Below are 16,746 nucleotides of genomic sequence, written 5' to 3'. Positions count from 1 at the left end.
CTCAAGTGATTCGCCCACCTCAGCCTCCCAAAGTGGTGGGATTACAGGCTTGAGCTACCACGCTGGACCACAAATGTACTTTTTAATCAGCACCTGCTGTAGAGGGCCATTTGTAACCGCTGCTGTATTGGCAGTTACTTGTCAATGAGCACAGCATTTAGTGCCTAATGAACAAAGGTATTACAAGATTTTCTCAGTCATTTGCCAACTGGTTGCAGCGAGTTGGAATTTCTGATCTCCTTTCATAGCTATAGGTACTCCACCTGAAGATATAAAGGGCCTATTAGCAGTATATTTGGAATAGAAATGAGAGGCCAGCCTCACTAATCTACGAAATCAGGTTCCCCTTGGCTGCAAGAAAGAGCTCACAGGAGCTTCATCAGTTCCTTAGGAACACCAGGCCCGTCTAGGGATGATCACATCACCTGGTGTTTTGCCTTGGTTAAAGGCAAAATGTGCTGACTGACCCCTTGTGGTGAGAGGACGATGTCGAGGGAAACAAAAGTAACGAAAAAATGTTATTATTATTTTTTTTGAGATAGTGTCTCTCACTGTTGCCCGGTGGGGAGTGCAATGTTGTGGTCTTGGCTCATTGCAACCTCCACCTCCCGGGTTCACGCGATTCTCCCGCCACAGCCTCCTGAGCAGCTGGAATCAGAGGCACCCACCACCACACCTGGCTAATTTTTTGTATTTTTAGTAGAGATGGGGTTTCACTATGTTGACCAGACTGGTCTCGAACTCCTGACCTCGTGATCCACCCACCTTTTGTGAAATGCCCCAAACCTGGCTTTCCCTTAGAAGCCAGGTCAGAATGTGAAAACCACAGGAGACACCTGGCCTCCGTGAGGACCATCCTGAGATCTGGAATCCTAATCTCAAGGGCCATGATAATATATACAACCCTGGCACCTGCCGCTGACTTAGTTTCGGAGCCACTTTCCACAAAGAAACTAATACTTCTTTTTGTTTGATTTTTACTAGACAAATAATAAGTGTATATATTCATGGGATGACATTTTGATATATATTTGTAATGTGGGACGATTAAATCAGGCTAAGTAACAAATCCATCACCTTACATACTTATCATTTTTGGGTGGTGAAAACATTTAAAATCTTCTGTCCTAGCAACTGAAATATACAATGCATTTTTCAATGAACCCTGGGAAGATGGCCACGGGCAGGGAAGGACTGGAGATGAGAGTCACTCTCCAGCTAACTGAGTCACTTAGGCACGTCATCCTTGCAGGCATGTCATTCAGTTAGTTTTTTTTTCTTCAATCAAATTACACATTATTCATTGCCAGGGAATTGTTCTCAGAGTCAAAATGGCAGATGTCCTATGTCTGCAGCCACGAGCTAGTGCCACTGCTCCTAGGGAGACCGGAAGAGAAGAGTGCCCTTCATATGATTACTGTGCTGTTGAACCTGAGCCTTTTGCAGGACTGGTATAAAGGAGAGTGAGAGGTGCAGAGATGGAGAGATGAAAGGAGCACTCATTCATCCAAGCAGAGAGGGAATCGAGTCAAAGTCACCACATCATCAGGGTGAGCATCAACATGCTCATCTGCTCTCAGAACACGCAAAACAGGGGATACACTTGTGCAGTTTGAAAGTAAATTAAGATCACATAAAATACTGAGCTGGGCACAGTAGATCTCACCTGTAGTCCCAGTTACTTGGGAGGCTGAGGCAGGAGGACTGCTTGAGCCCAGGAGTTGGAGATCAGCCTGGGCAACATAGAGAGACCTTGTCTCTAAAAGAATTTTTAAATATTAGCTGGGAGTAATGGTGCATGCTTATAGTCCCAGCTACTTGGGAGGCTTAGGTGGGATGATCACTTGAACCCAGGAATTTGAGGATGCAGTGAGCTATGATCGTGCCACCACACTCTAAGCTGGGCAACATAGTGAGACCGCATCTCAACAAATACTCCCCAAAACTATATATATATACAGAGCTATTAAGAGGTAGAATATTCATGGTGACAGTGTAAGTTCAAGCTAGATCCATAAATATTTTAAAAGAAAAACAAGGACGGCTGCAGCTCATCTCTTACCTTGCATCTCTTGGATGCAGGATGCTATGTATTCACTGTTGGAGGGTACACTCATATTTTTGGATTTATAGTGATGTTAGTGGCTGGTCTGTCTGTAGTTGGTCTAAGAGCATGCCTGTTTCCCCTCAAAATTCTTAGTGCACGGCCCGAGACCCAGGGCTGGATCATGAGTTTGACCAATATGGGTGACTGTCATGTTCTAACTGCTACTCTTAAGAAAGGGTTGCTTTTACATCTAGGTTATGTTTCCTTCAAACATTACAGAATACAGGAGAATCAGGTTTCATTTATGGCAGAATGCAGAAGTGGAGAACATTTTGCTAGCTTCCCTAAAGATGCAAGTTTCCTGCTATGAACATACAGGCAAAAGACCATCAAACTCCTCCTTCAGCAACAGGGGCTTCTCTCCCTTGCAAAGCCTCCTAGGAGTTCAGCATTAGCCAAGCACTCAGCAGGGGACACATCAGATTAAATCCCTGCCCCCATGAAACTTTCCCCTGTGATGTTTAGAAAAATCGAAGAGGAAGGAAGCTTGGTGCCCTTTGCAATTTCGTGTTGATGCTGGACATGCCCCAGTTAATTGGGAGGCTGAGGCAGGAGGATTGGTGGAGCCCAGGAGTTGGAGATCAGCCTGGGCAACACAGCAAAACCTTGTCTCTAAAAACTTTAAAAAAAAATTAGCCAGGAGTAATGGTGCATGCCTGCAGTCCCATCTACTTAGGAGGCTGAGGTGAGATGATCACTTGAGCCCAAGAACATCCAGTTATAAATCCCTCCAACAGCATTACTGTCCATCTTATCCACAGGAACACTGAGGAGACATGCTTGGCTGAAATCAAGCAATTGTTGCTAAAAAGTCGACAAAAGATGCTCATCTCCTCCAACAAAGTTAAATCCTTCCTTGTGGCATTCAAGGTTCTTTACAGTTCCACCACAATCCACTTTTCAGCCCCAATTTTCCTTACTATACTACAAGAATCCTACATTCCCGCTGACTGGACTGTTCGCTATTTCTTGAACATCTTCAGCCTTGTACTCACGTGCCTGGGTGTCCTTTGCGTCTTGTTTAAGAACAACCTCCTCCTCCAATCCTACCTGTCAAAATCCTACTCATCTTTAAGGCTTGTCTTAAATAAATCCTCCTGCTTAATTTTTCTTGATTCCTCTTTCTTTTTCTTGATTCCTCCAAAAGGATTTGACCTCTTATACTTGAATTTCTTTAGAGCCATGTTTATATCTCCTCCTATTAAACAGTTTCTGTAGCTTATCACAGTCTGCAGCTCTGCCCGCTGATGGCCTTAATTTTTTTACATTGCTGAGGGCTGGCAGAGCACCTTGCATATAGCAGGCACTAAAAACATAACTGCTGAGTGAATTACATCTCCGACCTAACAGTGCTACAAAAAGACAGGTATTCTGCTACGATCTTTGCCCTGGTTATAGAAATTTAAGCAGAAAGCATCCTTTAAAACGTGTTTTTATCAACAGACAGTCCTTGTATGCCCTACAGGAAAAACTTCCGCATTTTGAGAACAGAAACAAGACTGGAAAATCATGGAGAAATGGGTGGAAAAGTGAGTATAAAAAGTAAATTCAGGTAACTCCCCCATTCTTTTGGTGGTGTTCCCATTTTTTTATTTTCTGTATGAGTTTTGACATCTTAAAAACCTTTCTGCCTGGGGAGGCTGTCCCTCCTGGGGCTGGGCAATTCTGAGTTAGCAAGGACTCAGCCCTTTGATATGCAAACAAACCAGTCCAGAGCTAGACTTCCTCTATCAGGCCTGTCCACTCCAGAATGCATTATTCCTCTGCCTTAATCACCCCATGGCCAGGTACCAGGCAACTATAGAACACTCGTATAGCTTAGAGCTGCTGAAATCATGCAAACTAGCCAGTCTGCCCGGCCTTGACTTTCTGCAGAAACCCCAATAAAGACTCTGGTCTCGGCTTCCCCTCTCCTTGCTTTCTGCCTCCTGACCACACCAAGGCTTCCCATGTGCCCTGTGTGGTGAGCCCTGCCTCCCGTCTCTAGGGACTGTGAGTATATGAATCTTATGGCTGCACTTGACTATCTCATAAAGAACACAGAACACCTTCAAAGTATTGGTTACCAAGAGAATGCAAACCTTAAACCTCTGAGACTTCTATTTGAACATTCATTTTTTCCCATTTAAAGACACGAAGTCCAAGTTCACAGTGGTTGAATCTTTGGTTTTCTTGCACTGGGAATACTGGGAGGGAAGGCAGGGACTAGAGACAGAAGTAGCCAGGTGGTTCTAGAGGGTTGGAGCGGAGGACGTGGAGGGTTGGGGAATGCAGGGGTCACGGGGGAGAGAAAGTATCTGAGAAAAACAGACACATAATGAAATTAAATAGCAGCATGCGACTGCAGAACAGAGAAAATGTCCACAAAACTAGAGAGACAGCTACAAACAGGAACGCTGGTCAAGCGTGGATAGAGGATTCTCATTACACAGGTACACCTGCTGGGGCTGAAAATACCACAGGGCATGGGTATCATTTGTCAGGCAAAGTTGTAGTAGCAAATACTTTGATAACATTGAAACGAGAAGTCAACTAAGTTCTGAGAATATATGAAGTTTCCTTGTATTGTGAATTCTAAACACTGTGCAAATAAGTCCTGGGTAGGTGTGTATTATCAGTAGGACTTATTTTTAAGGATAAGCAACAGTTTCCTGTCTTTGCTGAAGTGTCAATAATCTCTAACTGTGGTCAGATGCTTCCTATGTGATCTGCCCCTGCTCCTGACTCTTCCACGAACAGTCTCTTTTGGGTCTGTTCTTTGAAACCCAATCCAACTGAACTCAGGTCCTCCTCTTTATAACTGAGTGCCTTGAGTATATGACTAATTTTTGAAAAACTAGATAAATTTTAGTCATGCTGTGGACTGAACTGTGTTCCCCTACCCCCTAAATTAATTGGTTGAAACACTCACCCGTAATGTGATTGTATCCGGAGTAAGGAAGTAATCAAGGTCAAATGAGGTCATAAAGATGGAACCCTAATATGATAAATTTAATGTCCCTATAAGAAGAGACATCAGGTCACACGTGGTGACTCATGCTGGTAGTCCCAGCACTTTGAGAGGCCAAGACAGGCGGATCACTTGAAGCCAGGAGTTCAAGACCAGTCTGGCCAACATGGTGAAACCCCGTCACTACTAAAAAAAAAAAAATACAAAAGTTGGCTGGGCATGGTGGCACAAGCCTATAATCTCAGTGCTCAGGAGGCTGAGGCAAGAGAATCACTTGAACCCAGGAGGCGGAGGTGCAGTGAGCTGAGATTGTACCACTGTACTCCAGACTGGGTGACAGAGTGGAAACTCTGTATCCAAAAAAAAAAAGAGGATAGACAACAGAGATCTCTTTCTCTCTCCCTGTTATGTGAGAACATAGCAAGAAGGTAGCTGTCTACAGGCCAGCAAGAGAGATGTCACTGGAAACTGAACCCAACAGACGTTGATCTTGGACTTTCCAGCCTCCAGAACTATGAGAACTACATTTCTGTTGTGTAAGTTATCCAATGTTCTTTTGTTGTGGCAGCCCAAGCAGAATAATACAACTTATAAAAACAAAGAAGCAGATTTTCTAACTTCTTAAACAGATTAAAACATACAGAGCTAAAAGAACAAAGAAAGCTGATGGCTTTTTACTATTTGGGAATAGGCCGGGCAAGGTGGCTCATTCCTGTAATCCCAGCACTTTGGGAGGTAGAGGTGGGCAGATCAGTTGAGCCTAGGAGTTCCAGACCAGCCTGGGCAACATGGAGAAATTCCATCTCTACAAAAAATACAAAGATTAGCCAGGTGTGGTGGCATGTGCTTGTAGTTCCAGCTACTCAGGAAGCTGAGGTGGGAGGATCACTTGCACTTGGGAGGTGGAGGCTGCAGTGAGCTGTGATTGCACCAAGGTACTCCAGCCTGGAAGACATATGAGACCCTGCCTCAAAAAAAAAAAAAAAAAACAAAAACGGGGAAAAAAAAAAGAAAAAGAAAAAAGGGAATCTTTGTGGAGATGGTATAAATGAATGGTTATAAATGAGGATTCTGGAGTCAAAGAAAATAGGTTCCTGCTTATCTGTCACTTACTAGCTAAGTAACTATGATCAAATCCTTTAATTTCTCCAAATTTCATATTCATCTGTGAAAAAGAGGTAATAACAACAGTATCAAAGGGTATGTGGTAAAGTTCTCAACAAAGGCTAACTGCAATTATCATTACCCAAGTGTGAACATCCAGCTGTGAAGTCCAGCCACACTGATTATCCCTCATTCAGCTGGCACACTGGGGGCACCTGCCACAGGTGCCTTATGCAGAAGGCATAGGTTATTCATGCAGTGATGAACATCTGACTTCTGTAGTCAGATACCATGGAGAAGCAATTGATGATGACTTAAAGAGGTAGGAGACAGTGGCTTTTGCCTTCATTACCCTTTTGGGGTCATCCATCACTGCAAGGATTCCAAGAAGGATGCATTTCACTTCAGATCACATTCATTACACAACAAGCTCTGTCGGACACTGTACTTCTGGAAGCAAAGGAAACTGATACCCAACAATTCCTGGCCCTGTATCACACGCCACTGAATGGCTGATGCTGGGGAAGAGGTTAGATGGAAGGAGATGTTAACAAGAAAAGAAGAAGACAGACAGAGAGAGTGAGGGAACTTTTCTCCGCCTGGCTGATGAACAGAAAAAATTTGTAAGGCAAATGCCCTCCAAATTTATTATGTTTTCCTGATAAAATGGAAGCAAATGCCCAAGTAGAGGTATTTCTGCATGACGTTCCCTGACCATGACCTTGGAAGTAGCTCCAATTCAGGCTCACGTTTCCTCCAGCATTCTACCAGCCCATTAAACACTGTCACTTCCCATTAATCACGCTTGGTGTCTTTCAACTGTCCTGTGTTTCCTTTCAAACATGTAAGCAGAGCAGCAGACACTGAGAACAGATGAAAACTCATGAGTCTCAATTTAAAGTACTAGAATTCTTAGTTTATTAATTCCTTCTGACATGGCCCAGATGTCTTCAGAGCAATTAGTAACAGAACAGGGTTAATGTAGCTACCTTATGGTGCTGCAGATTCATTATGACTGATTGCTCACTTATAAAAATTAAGCAAGTCTAATTGAGTTTAAGCCCAAAAGGATAGTACTAGATTTGCAGTCCACAGACTTCTCTACCTGTCTTGCTTTAGCATGTTTAAGAGGTTACCACGTACTACAGAGTAAGGATATTAGCTTTTTGTGTATCTGTATTCATTTGATCCTAGCTGTATAGGGGTGAGGCATACAGATAATAGAGTGTATTCTATCACGAAAGGACCAGGGAAGCCAGAGAGATGGGGCCAATTGAGATACCTTTGGTTTCTCATATGTAAAGAACCCTGTGGATACCAGGCCACCTGAACTCCTGGGCTCACAGATGAAACTCAGGTTTGCCTCCATTAATTAGAAAACTAGATAAATCACAGAGCGTCATTAGTTAAGAAATTCTGGCCTGGCGTGGTGGCTCATGCCTGCAATCCCAGCACTTTGGGAGGTTGAGGCAGGCAGATCACAAGTTCAGGAGTTCAAGACCAGCCTGGCCAATATGGTAAAACCCCATTTCTACTAAAAATACAAAAAAAATTAGCTGGGCATGGTGGCGGGTGCCTGTAGTCCCAGCTACTTGGAAGGCTGAGGCAGTAGAATTGCTTGAACCCGGGAGGCAGAGGTTGCAGTGAGCTGGGATCGCACCACTGCACTCTAGCCTGGGCAACAGAGTGAGACTGTCTCAAAAAAAAAAAAAAAAAAAAAAAAAAAAAAAAAAAATTCTGTCAACTCTTCTTTTTCCAGTATCATATCCACTGGTCTGCTCTCTTTCTTCCCACTGATATGAGTCAGATGCTTGTTAGCTCATATTTCAATGACTGGAGAAACCTCTTCAATGGTCTCACTGGCTCAGATCAGTCCATTTAACTGATCTGACTTTGGAGTATGTGGCCTGGAGCTGGCCTCGGTTGTGGCTTCTCTGATAGGCCTTCAATCTGCTCCTCTTTCTGCTCATTCTACATGGTGATCAAGAAGATCTCTTAAAGGCTAGTTTTCATCACATCACTCCTCTGCTCAAAAACCTCCAAAGCCTTTTCACTGCCTAGGGAATAAAATCTAAATCTTTTTATGCCTTTACCTAGTGAGTCCTGTCTCTCAGTATACCTCAGAACGAAGCTTCCACCCCTGTTCAGCCAACATTTCAATGACCCAAAATGTTGCCACCTCTGAGGCTTTGTCGAGGGTCTTCTTTCCTGGAATACTCTTCCTTCCTCTATAAATGTCCTTCATGCTTGAAAAGTCAGTTCAAGCTTCAGCCTTCTCCTATAACCTCTTTATCAGACTTCCCTGAACTTCAAGTGTTACTGCTAACAGTAGTTACGTTAGTACTTTCTCTCTCTACATATATAAGTTCATTAAACCAGGGGTCCTCAACCTCCGGGGCCATGAACTTGTACTGGTCCATGTCCTATTAGGAACTGGGCTGCACAGCAGGAGGTGGGTGGTGGGTGAAGCTTCATTTGTATTTACAGCAGCTCCCCACCATTCACGTTACCACCTAAGCTCCACCTCCTGTCAGATCAGCAGGAGCATTTGATTCTCAGAGGAGCAGGAACTCTAATGTGAAACGTGCCTGCGAGGGATCCTGGTTGCGAGCTCCTTATGAAAATCTACAGCCTGATGATCTGTCACTGTCTCCCATCACCCTTACATGGGGCTGTCTAGTCACAGGAAAACAAGCTCAGGGCTCCCACGGATTCTACATTATGGTGAGCTGTATAATAATTATGTATCACAATGTAATAATAATAGAAATCAAGTGTGCAATAAATGTGATGCACTCGAATCATCCTGAAATCATCCCCCCCACCCCACCTCCAGTCCACGGAAAAATGGTCTTCCACAAAACTGGTCCTTGGTGCCAAAAAGGTTGGGGACAGCTGCATGAAACTCGTACATATTCCTATCTACTTTGATACTTCGTACAGTATTCTGCCTATTGTAGATGTGTTGAATAAATATGTATTACATGTAAGCGTTTATTTTGTACCATGTTGAATCTTTCTTAAGGGAAATTGACATCAAAGCCTTTAGGGTGCATAATCTTTGACTCAATAGTTCTAATTTGAGAAATCAATTAGAGAAAACTCAGGGATGCTTATGAATATGTATGCAGGCTGTTGCAGTTGTTTGCTGTTGTAACTTAACAATAAGAAAGCTGGAAAAAAACCTTAAGGGGTCAGTTAAGTAAACCCTGATCCATGTCAAGCAGCTAATAAAATCATGTAGTGGAATACTAACATGAGAATCAGTTTACAACATATCACCAAATGCAAAAAGCAGGTGGTAAAACAATATGTACAGCAACATTCAATTTTTATTCAATAGACAGACAGATGGACAGTGGAGATCACCTAGGAAGAGGCTTATGGGGCTTTTTCTCCTTGGTGGTTTTCTGTGAATTTCAATTTTTGGACACCAAACTCAAGTGTTATTAATGTGTTAAATGGTTCCGTTAGATGGGAATTTGCTCTTTCAAACCATACACATCTGACTTGGATGGACATACACATTAATAGAGCAGTTTGACATGAGCTCATGCCTAAGACGGACTCTACTAGAACTTGGTATCATGTGAAAGACAGACTGCTATGGAAACAAGATTAGCTGAACTTGGAGTTGAGAAACACAGCATCGATTGTGCCTCTATTACACAATTCCTGTCAGCCCTGGAAGTCACTTATTTTTCTTGAACCTCAGTGTTTCTCCTATAAGATAGGTAAATATTTTCCCCTAATTCCACCACCATTACATGTTACAAAATGTTAGAGTGATGACTTAAGTATAATTTGTCAAAAACTGAACACTTTTAAAAATGCAGTTGATCAGCATCAGGTGAAATTTATCAAAGTTGGAGAAATGACCCTCTGAAATCTTTTAAGCTCTGATTACACCACAGCCTTGAATCACAAAGTGGTGTCTACTTCATGGGCCAAAGTGCAGTGAAGTACAATTTCACTGAGTGCCAATTTAATACCTGTGGAGACATTCATTAAGTAATACTTCAAGAACGCTGCAGAGTATGTGCGCAATCATTTTAGTACAACATTGCTAAGTTTACTCTTCTTTTAAAAGTATTTACCACACAATTTGCAGATTGTCTTTTTCGTTTTTCCTAACAGACAGCACTGGCATGAATTTTAATAGGAGAAATATACTGGGCTTCAGATCAATAACTTAAAGACAAAAAAATTTAAAGCCTTGACAAACTCATAAAGAAGGCGCTATTCTTTATCTTTGCAAAAATGCTGACATTGAATCTACTTCAGCAGGTGAGCAAACGATTTTGATTTAGTCACTTAAATACAATGTACATATTTACAGATACACATGACTGAGCGCTCTTGGCATATGGCTGGTAGGTGGATATCAAACGCGGCTTGACACGAAAACACAAACCCTGGTCATGACTGCAGATATCAAGACACACACAGAAACACCCAAACAGCCCACAGGGCAACCTCCCCAGAGAGCTGCATTCAGGCCTCAGATAAAAGAACAAGAGAAAAAGAAAATCCCTTGAAGGGAAGGAGGGACTGCTTGCCCCAGAAGATGTCTGCACTCACCTGTTAAGTGGTTGGCAATCCTGGTAGTGGGTTTGGGAGGCAGGGCCGGGGGCTGCTTGAGAAGGGGCAGCTGCTTCACTGGGGTCTCTTCATGGTCTCCAGGGAAAGCAGCAGGTTTTTTGGGGGGCAGGAGCAGGACTGGTTTGGTTGAAGGATCTTGGGACAGGAGGACTCCAGACTCACTGGCAGAGGGACTCTCTTCAGACACTGAGGGGACAACCACATGATACACAGGAGACATTACACAAACGCAGTGCAGGCACGGCCAGCGGGGAACACAGGACAGGGACTCGGGCTAGCAACACAGCGGAGCACCGACGCTTCAGGCCACCACGCATGTGTAGAGAGCTACAGCGAGGACACCAGAAATCCAGTGAAGCAGGAGGGACAGAGAGGAGGCAGAGGAAGAGAGAGGGTGGAGGCGGGAAGAACAACAGGGAGAAAGAGGAGGAGGGCATTTTCTCCAAACCATCAAAAACTTGACCATTTCAGACTCAGCATTGGTCATACAAACCCTACGCATGCTCTCAGATGTGACTGGTGGGGCACAGCAGGAATCACCAGGGTGGCCGGTGCAGAAGGTCAGGGTGCAGAGCCCCTTTAAACCAAACCAGAACCGAATGCCAGCACCCATGCTGGGGCCTGCGTGCCCTCGAGGGCAAGAGGGAGTGGATTCAAAAGAGCGGAGGGGCTCAGTTTTGTCCACTGGGTCCACTCTGTCTCTGCTCTCAGATCTGTGACACTGGGTACAGATGACAGACTGGAATGCTGACCCCACACAGGCTGCACTCTGGGGCCCTGCACAGCTGCTCCTCCAGGTTCCGGAGTGCCCGGCGCCGAGCAGCAGCCTCCCAACCCAAACTCTGTGATTTTAGCAACAGCGTCCTGCCCCTGCCAGCTCCTGTAAACCTTGACGAGGCAAAGGATGCTTTAGGTCAACCTTTCAATCTTTCAATCTTCCCCTTGCCTCTCTCTCCTTGCTCACCACAGCTATAGTTTTCTTGTGCCAGTTCCTCCATTTCTCTTTGCACTGCATTGGATCCATCTCTTCCTTTCCTTCATGGGGGAACCCCCTGACTGGTTTTCATGAAGCGCTGTCATTGGGTTGTGGCACACACCTTCCTACCATGCCAGTAGCTTGGCTGATGACAGAGTGAAAATCTGTGATTCTGCTGGAATGACAGAGTTTTACTATTAACAATCACATCCAGCTGACTTCAATATCATAAGGAAGGCTGGATTCTTTTACAAAATGCACTGCTTTCGTTGGGAAACGCTCCCTGGGGTGGGAAGGTGTAACTTCACTGTGTCTCCTCTAACCTCCCGCCACTGCCCCAGTGAGAAAGCCTGTAAGTGACTCCTCTCCTCGCCCCCACAACCTTCTTCCTCCCTGATCAGGTGTTCTGTGCAGCACCAAAGCCCTGCAGAGAATCCTCATGAGCACTACATTCTCCTGTCTCAGGGACACTATTACGAGCAGTGTGGGACACAGTAATGGAGCAATGACTCACCAGGTCCCACAGCGAAGCATGGGAATTAACCCTGTGAAGCCCCATCCCCCCAACCTCCCACGTGACCACCTGCGGATGTGGATTTTGCACATGATGGGGAGAAAGGCCTCTCTACCTACACCCTGGATATCGCAAGAGGTTCCTTCTCCCAGACTCATCTGGCAACAAGTACCACTGCTCACTGGCTGTCAGGAGGGACCCATTTTGGAGCAAATTAGGACCACTCTTCAAACCTTCTGAGAATGAGTATTGGCCACTCAGCCAACTTTGGACCAAAGAAGGAGATGACAGTCAGATGGCATAAAAAATCAGGTATCAGCAGGACACAATTCAATCAGTAAACTCTATACAATTTAATTGACAATTAAATTGATTGACCGTATCCAATAAATTGACACAACCATTAACTGGTATTTTGGGACTAAGACTAAAGGACCTTTCAAACAGACAAATTAGCTAGGTGTCATATAGAAATTTAGGATTCCTCAGCTTTACCTTAACAGAGATGAGTGTTAAAAAACAAAATAATGATATTTTAAATCAGTAATGTTACAAAAATAAGCCATATCTTCTTTAAAAAGATTAAGGTAATCAAGAGTTTTTTTAAACACTGTAGAATCATGAGTGTAAATATTTTCCACTTTTAAAAGTACTCAGTATGTACTAAAAACTAATCTGTTTTATCTAAGTTTCCAGCTCCTTATGCTCAGGATAGTCCAAAATAGAACTCCAAGTCCAGCCAGGTCAAAGATCCCTGGTGCCACCGTCTGGGACTTGCCCTAAAATCCTGCCGGGGCATTACCTGGCCCATCCATGATGTCTGAAGGTTGGAGCACCTCATACGAGCAGGGATCCCTGGGCATTGGGACTGGCTCCATTTCGGACAGGGCAGGCAGAGACAGCTGGCTGGAGCTCAGGGACTGCCCATTTTCTAGGGAGTCCTCTTCATTGGATATGGAGAGTTCCCCATCTGTCAAGAGAGAAAAGGAGATTGCAGAGTTAGACAATGTCTGCCTTCCAAGAAAGAGGCGCTGACTGCCTGCTAACTGAGTCTAGCTGCTGATGAACAATCTTTATCAAGGTCAGTCTCTAAAACCAACATCTGTTCTTTTTAAGACATTTATTTGATCTTTAGAGATATGTTGTCTACTCATCAGGGCAACAATTTCCAATGATCGTCAGCATTTTGCCTGTTTTATCTCTGTCTTTCTAATCCAATCCATCACATTTTCTATGTATTTTTAAAAATAAAAAGCAAATTAAAATTATTTTTGTTTCATAATTTCTAAAAACTTGGAAAAAACACTCAGCATGCCTCAGACATTAAAAAATCAGGATCAGGAATTCCTACTTTAGGGAGCAAAGGGCTTCATGTCACTCGACAGGCACCAAGGTCCTAGGAAAAACTCATCCCATCTTCTGTTTGCCTCCGCCCTTGGCAAATTTCTCTACTTGGATAAAGGATTAGGACCGCTCTCATCTGCACCTAATAGGCTGCAGCCACCCAGGGATGCTGGGAAGTGCCAGAATTCTCCCAGTGCCGACCACCAATCATACTGCATCCTGTAGACTTTGATGTTGCTTAAAGCTCAGCAAAACAAGGCCCACGGTGCAGGATCAAAGGCTCCCATACAATGGCCATTTGTCAAATCAAAATTCCCCCAGTGTGATTTCATCCTAGCCCAGGGGAGTCTTAGATAACTAGACATTAAAGTCAAATTAATTTTTAAAGAGGACTGAAAGCTGTTCCAGCGAGATGAATAAACATCAGATGAAAGACTAAGTTCTGCCGAGTCAGAAACACAGAAACCAGCAGAGCAATTACCTGACTTAAAACCAGGAGCAAGATGATGACTTGCAGAAAAGAAACAGGGAAGTGACTCCAAGGTGATTCTTGGATAAATAATCCTTTCCTTTTGCTATGTTCCACCTCTAGTTTAATTTTATATATTAGTGATGTATGGTGGCACAGAATCCCTCCATGACCCACCCCCTATTAGAGTCGGTCCAGTGAATATCTGTTCAACAGAGTAATCAACAAACCAACAGGCCTGAAATAGCATATGATTCAAGGGCATATGGTGTTTGACCTGAATTTTCTATAAGCACAGAAAAAACATAATGAATGCGAAAAAAAAAAAAATTCCTCTGAAGCAGAGAGTGAAAAGCACCAGCATTTGAAGAGTGTGTTGTTTTTTTAAAAATCAGCTTTTTTATATGCCCAAAATGGTACTAAATGTTATGATGATGATCAACAATATGATGACTGATTACTCATTAGTAAGAAAGCAAAAGCAGTGCAGACTGTAAGCCCATGCAGTGGAAATCACACAGAGGAACTGGGAGTCTTTGGGATGGGAAGGGCTGAGTGTCAGTACGTCGCCATCCCATCATGGATGTTCCCCAGTCCTCTTAACATGCCTTTATTTAGCGTGTTCAAACGGATGCCGTGGGAAGTATCTCTGCTTCAGTTTCCCACTTGGTGGAATAATGATGCAGCTACCATTCAGTCTAATGCATCTCTAGAAAACCACTCTGATTCTTGATGTTCCAAGTACAATAAAATTCCTGGATGAGATAACCAGAGAGGATGGAGGTCTCAGGGTTCTTGCCAAATTCTGCTTCTTTGGGGGAAGGATGCAATCGAAAGATTGCCATAGATTCTAACAGTTAAAAGTACCATAGAAGCAACATTAGAAAAAAGAGATGCAACTGCAGTTGGATTTCTCCAGACTCTCTCCATGAATTCTGGGCTTTGCTGGTAACAGAGAAGCAATATTGCTCGCTCCTCTTGGAACATATTAACTCTTGAAAAATTGAGCTCTTTATAGATTAAAAGTAACATTGCTAAATCACAAAGGCCAAAACCACTTTGAAGAGGAAATAATCTTGGGAATTCCATTGTTATAATTGCTAAATATACATTGCCTCGGAAAAAGTAAAAACAGGAGAAGAAGGTATAAAACACTGATCATATCACCACCCTAACCTAACAGAAGCAATTTCCTCTTTTGGCACATATTTTTTAAGATTGTAATCCTACTGTGTGCCAAATTTTGTGTCTTGCTTCCTCCATACTACTATAAGCATTGTAATTTGCATAACGGTCATCTTAATTATACTGGATAACTATATATCGATATTTACTTGGCTATCTCCCATTTGGTTCATCACAAAGGGACAGTTTTATGCTATTATGAAAAAAATTCAGTAAGGACCATCATCCTGCATACAATTTTTCTGCAATTAGAATTCTCCTCCTTTAGGACAAATCCCAGTAATGAAATTTTCATGTATTAATATTCCAAAGTCTAGTGACACATATGTGGATCTTGTGAAATTGTTTTATTAAAGAGTTTTCCAATTTATACAATTAGAAGAAAGATACAGACCATACACATATCTTAGCTTTTGGCAATTTCTTCAATGTTAATATTGATGACCATGTTTTGTCTGTCTATATCTACCTACCTATCTAGCAACCATCCATCCATCCATGTATGTATATACATATCTAGCAGAAAGGAATGAAAACCATTCGATAAGTATGAATTCATTATTAATATCATTTGTGACCAAGATGGGCAGCAACAAAAGTAAAAACTATTTGACTTGGATTCACATAAGGACAGAATAATACTGCCACTTTTAAATAATATTTTAAATTTTTTATGTTTTCAAACACACACACGAAACATTAATGTAATGGGCTGTATACAGCCATTACTACAAGTGTAATTACTACGAGTAGTCCCAGCTACTCGAAAGGCTGAGGCAGAAAAATTGCTTGAACTTGGGAGGTGGAGGTTGCAGTGAACCAAGATCACGCCACTGGACTCCAGCCTGGGCAACAGAGCGACACTCTGTCTCAAAAACAAAAAAACAAAAAAACAAAACCACAAAAAAGAAAACACCATGTTTAAAATGTATCTCTAGTGGGATAAGAAATCCTCATTTAATAAATAATCATTGAATATGACCATGAAGACCATTTTTATTACAAGTGATCCTCTCTCTCTTTATAGGCACGTGTGTGCGTGTGCGCGCGCGCGCGCGCGCGCACACACACACACACACATAAAGGGTCTCAGCCCTCAGGGTCTCGCTCTGTCACCCAGGCTGGAGTGCAGACTTGACCTCCTAGATTCAAGTGATCCTCCCACTTCAGCTTCCCAAGTGGTTGGGACTACAGGTGCACACTACCATGCCTGACTATTTTCTTTGTAGAGATGGGGTCTTGCTATGTTGCTAAGGCTGGTCTTGAACTTATCTGCTCACATGATGCTCCTGCCTTGGCCTCCCAAAATGCGGAAATCACAGGCATGAGCCACCATACCTGGTAAAATATTGTATGAAGGAAGAACATTTTGTTCTGAAAAGGCTCAAGGTTCAGGACCTTCTGGAGTTTAAGATTTTTAGAAGTGTCAAGTCTAATTCTGAAACACAAAAGTACATTAATAAATGTAATCTCACCACTGAATCAGATTTTCTAT

The 16,746-nt window shown here is 43.0% G+C and overlaps 1 protein-coding gene across 15 annotated transcripts in view; it reads right to left on the bottom strand.

Moving 5' to 3' along the window:
* Nucleotides 1–16,746, bottom strand: part of PHACTR1 (phosphatase and actin regulator 1) — a 588,779-nt gene that overhangs the window by 100,284 nt on the left and 471,749 nt on the right. For 9 of the 15 annotated variants that reach the window (XM_012476554.3, XM_012476555.3, XM_064362990.1 and 6 more), the window contains 2 exons: nucleotides 13,056–13,223; nucleotides 10,743–10,949 (listed from right to left, as the gene is read on the bottom strand). In XM_012476554.3, coding sequence (XP_012331977.1) covers nucleotides 10,743–10,949; nucleotides 13,056–13,223 — 375 coding nt within the window. The remainder of the gene's footprint in view (nucleotides 1–10,742; nucleotides 10,950–13,055; nucleotides 13,224–16,746) is intronic. The other 6 variants (XM_012476558.3, XM_012476559.3, XM_021665357.2 and 3 more) reach the window with 1 other exon arrangement.

Source organism: Aotus nancymaae, unplaced genomic scaffold, assembly GCF_030222135.1.
Source record: "Aotus nancymaae isolate 86718 unplaced genomic scaffold, 86718_ANA_hifiasm-v0.15.2.pri h1tg000051l, whole genome shotgun sequence".
Lineage (NCBI taxonomy): Eukaryota > Metazoa > Chordata > Mammalia > Primates > Aotidae > Aotus > Aotus nancymaae.
Note: the sequence above shows the minus strand (reverse complement) of the source record. Positions and strands in the feature narration are given on the sequence as shown.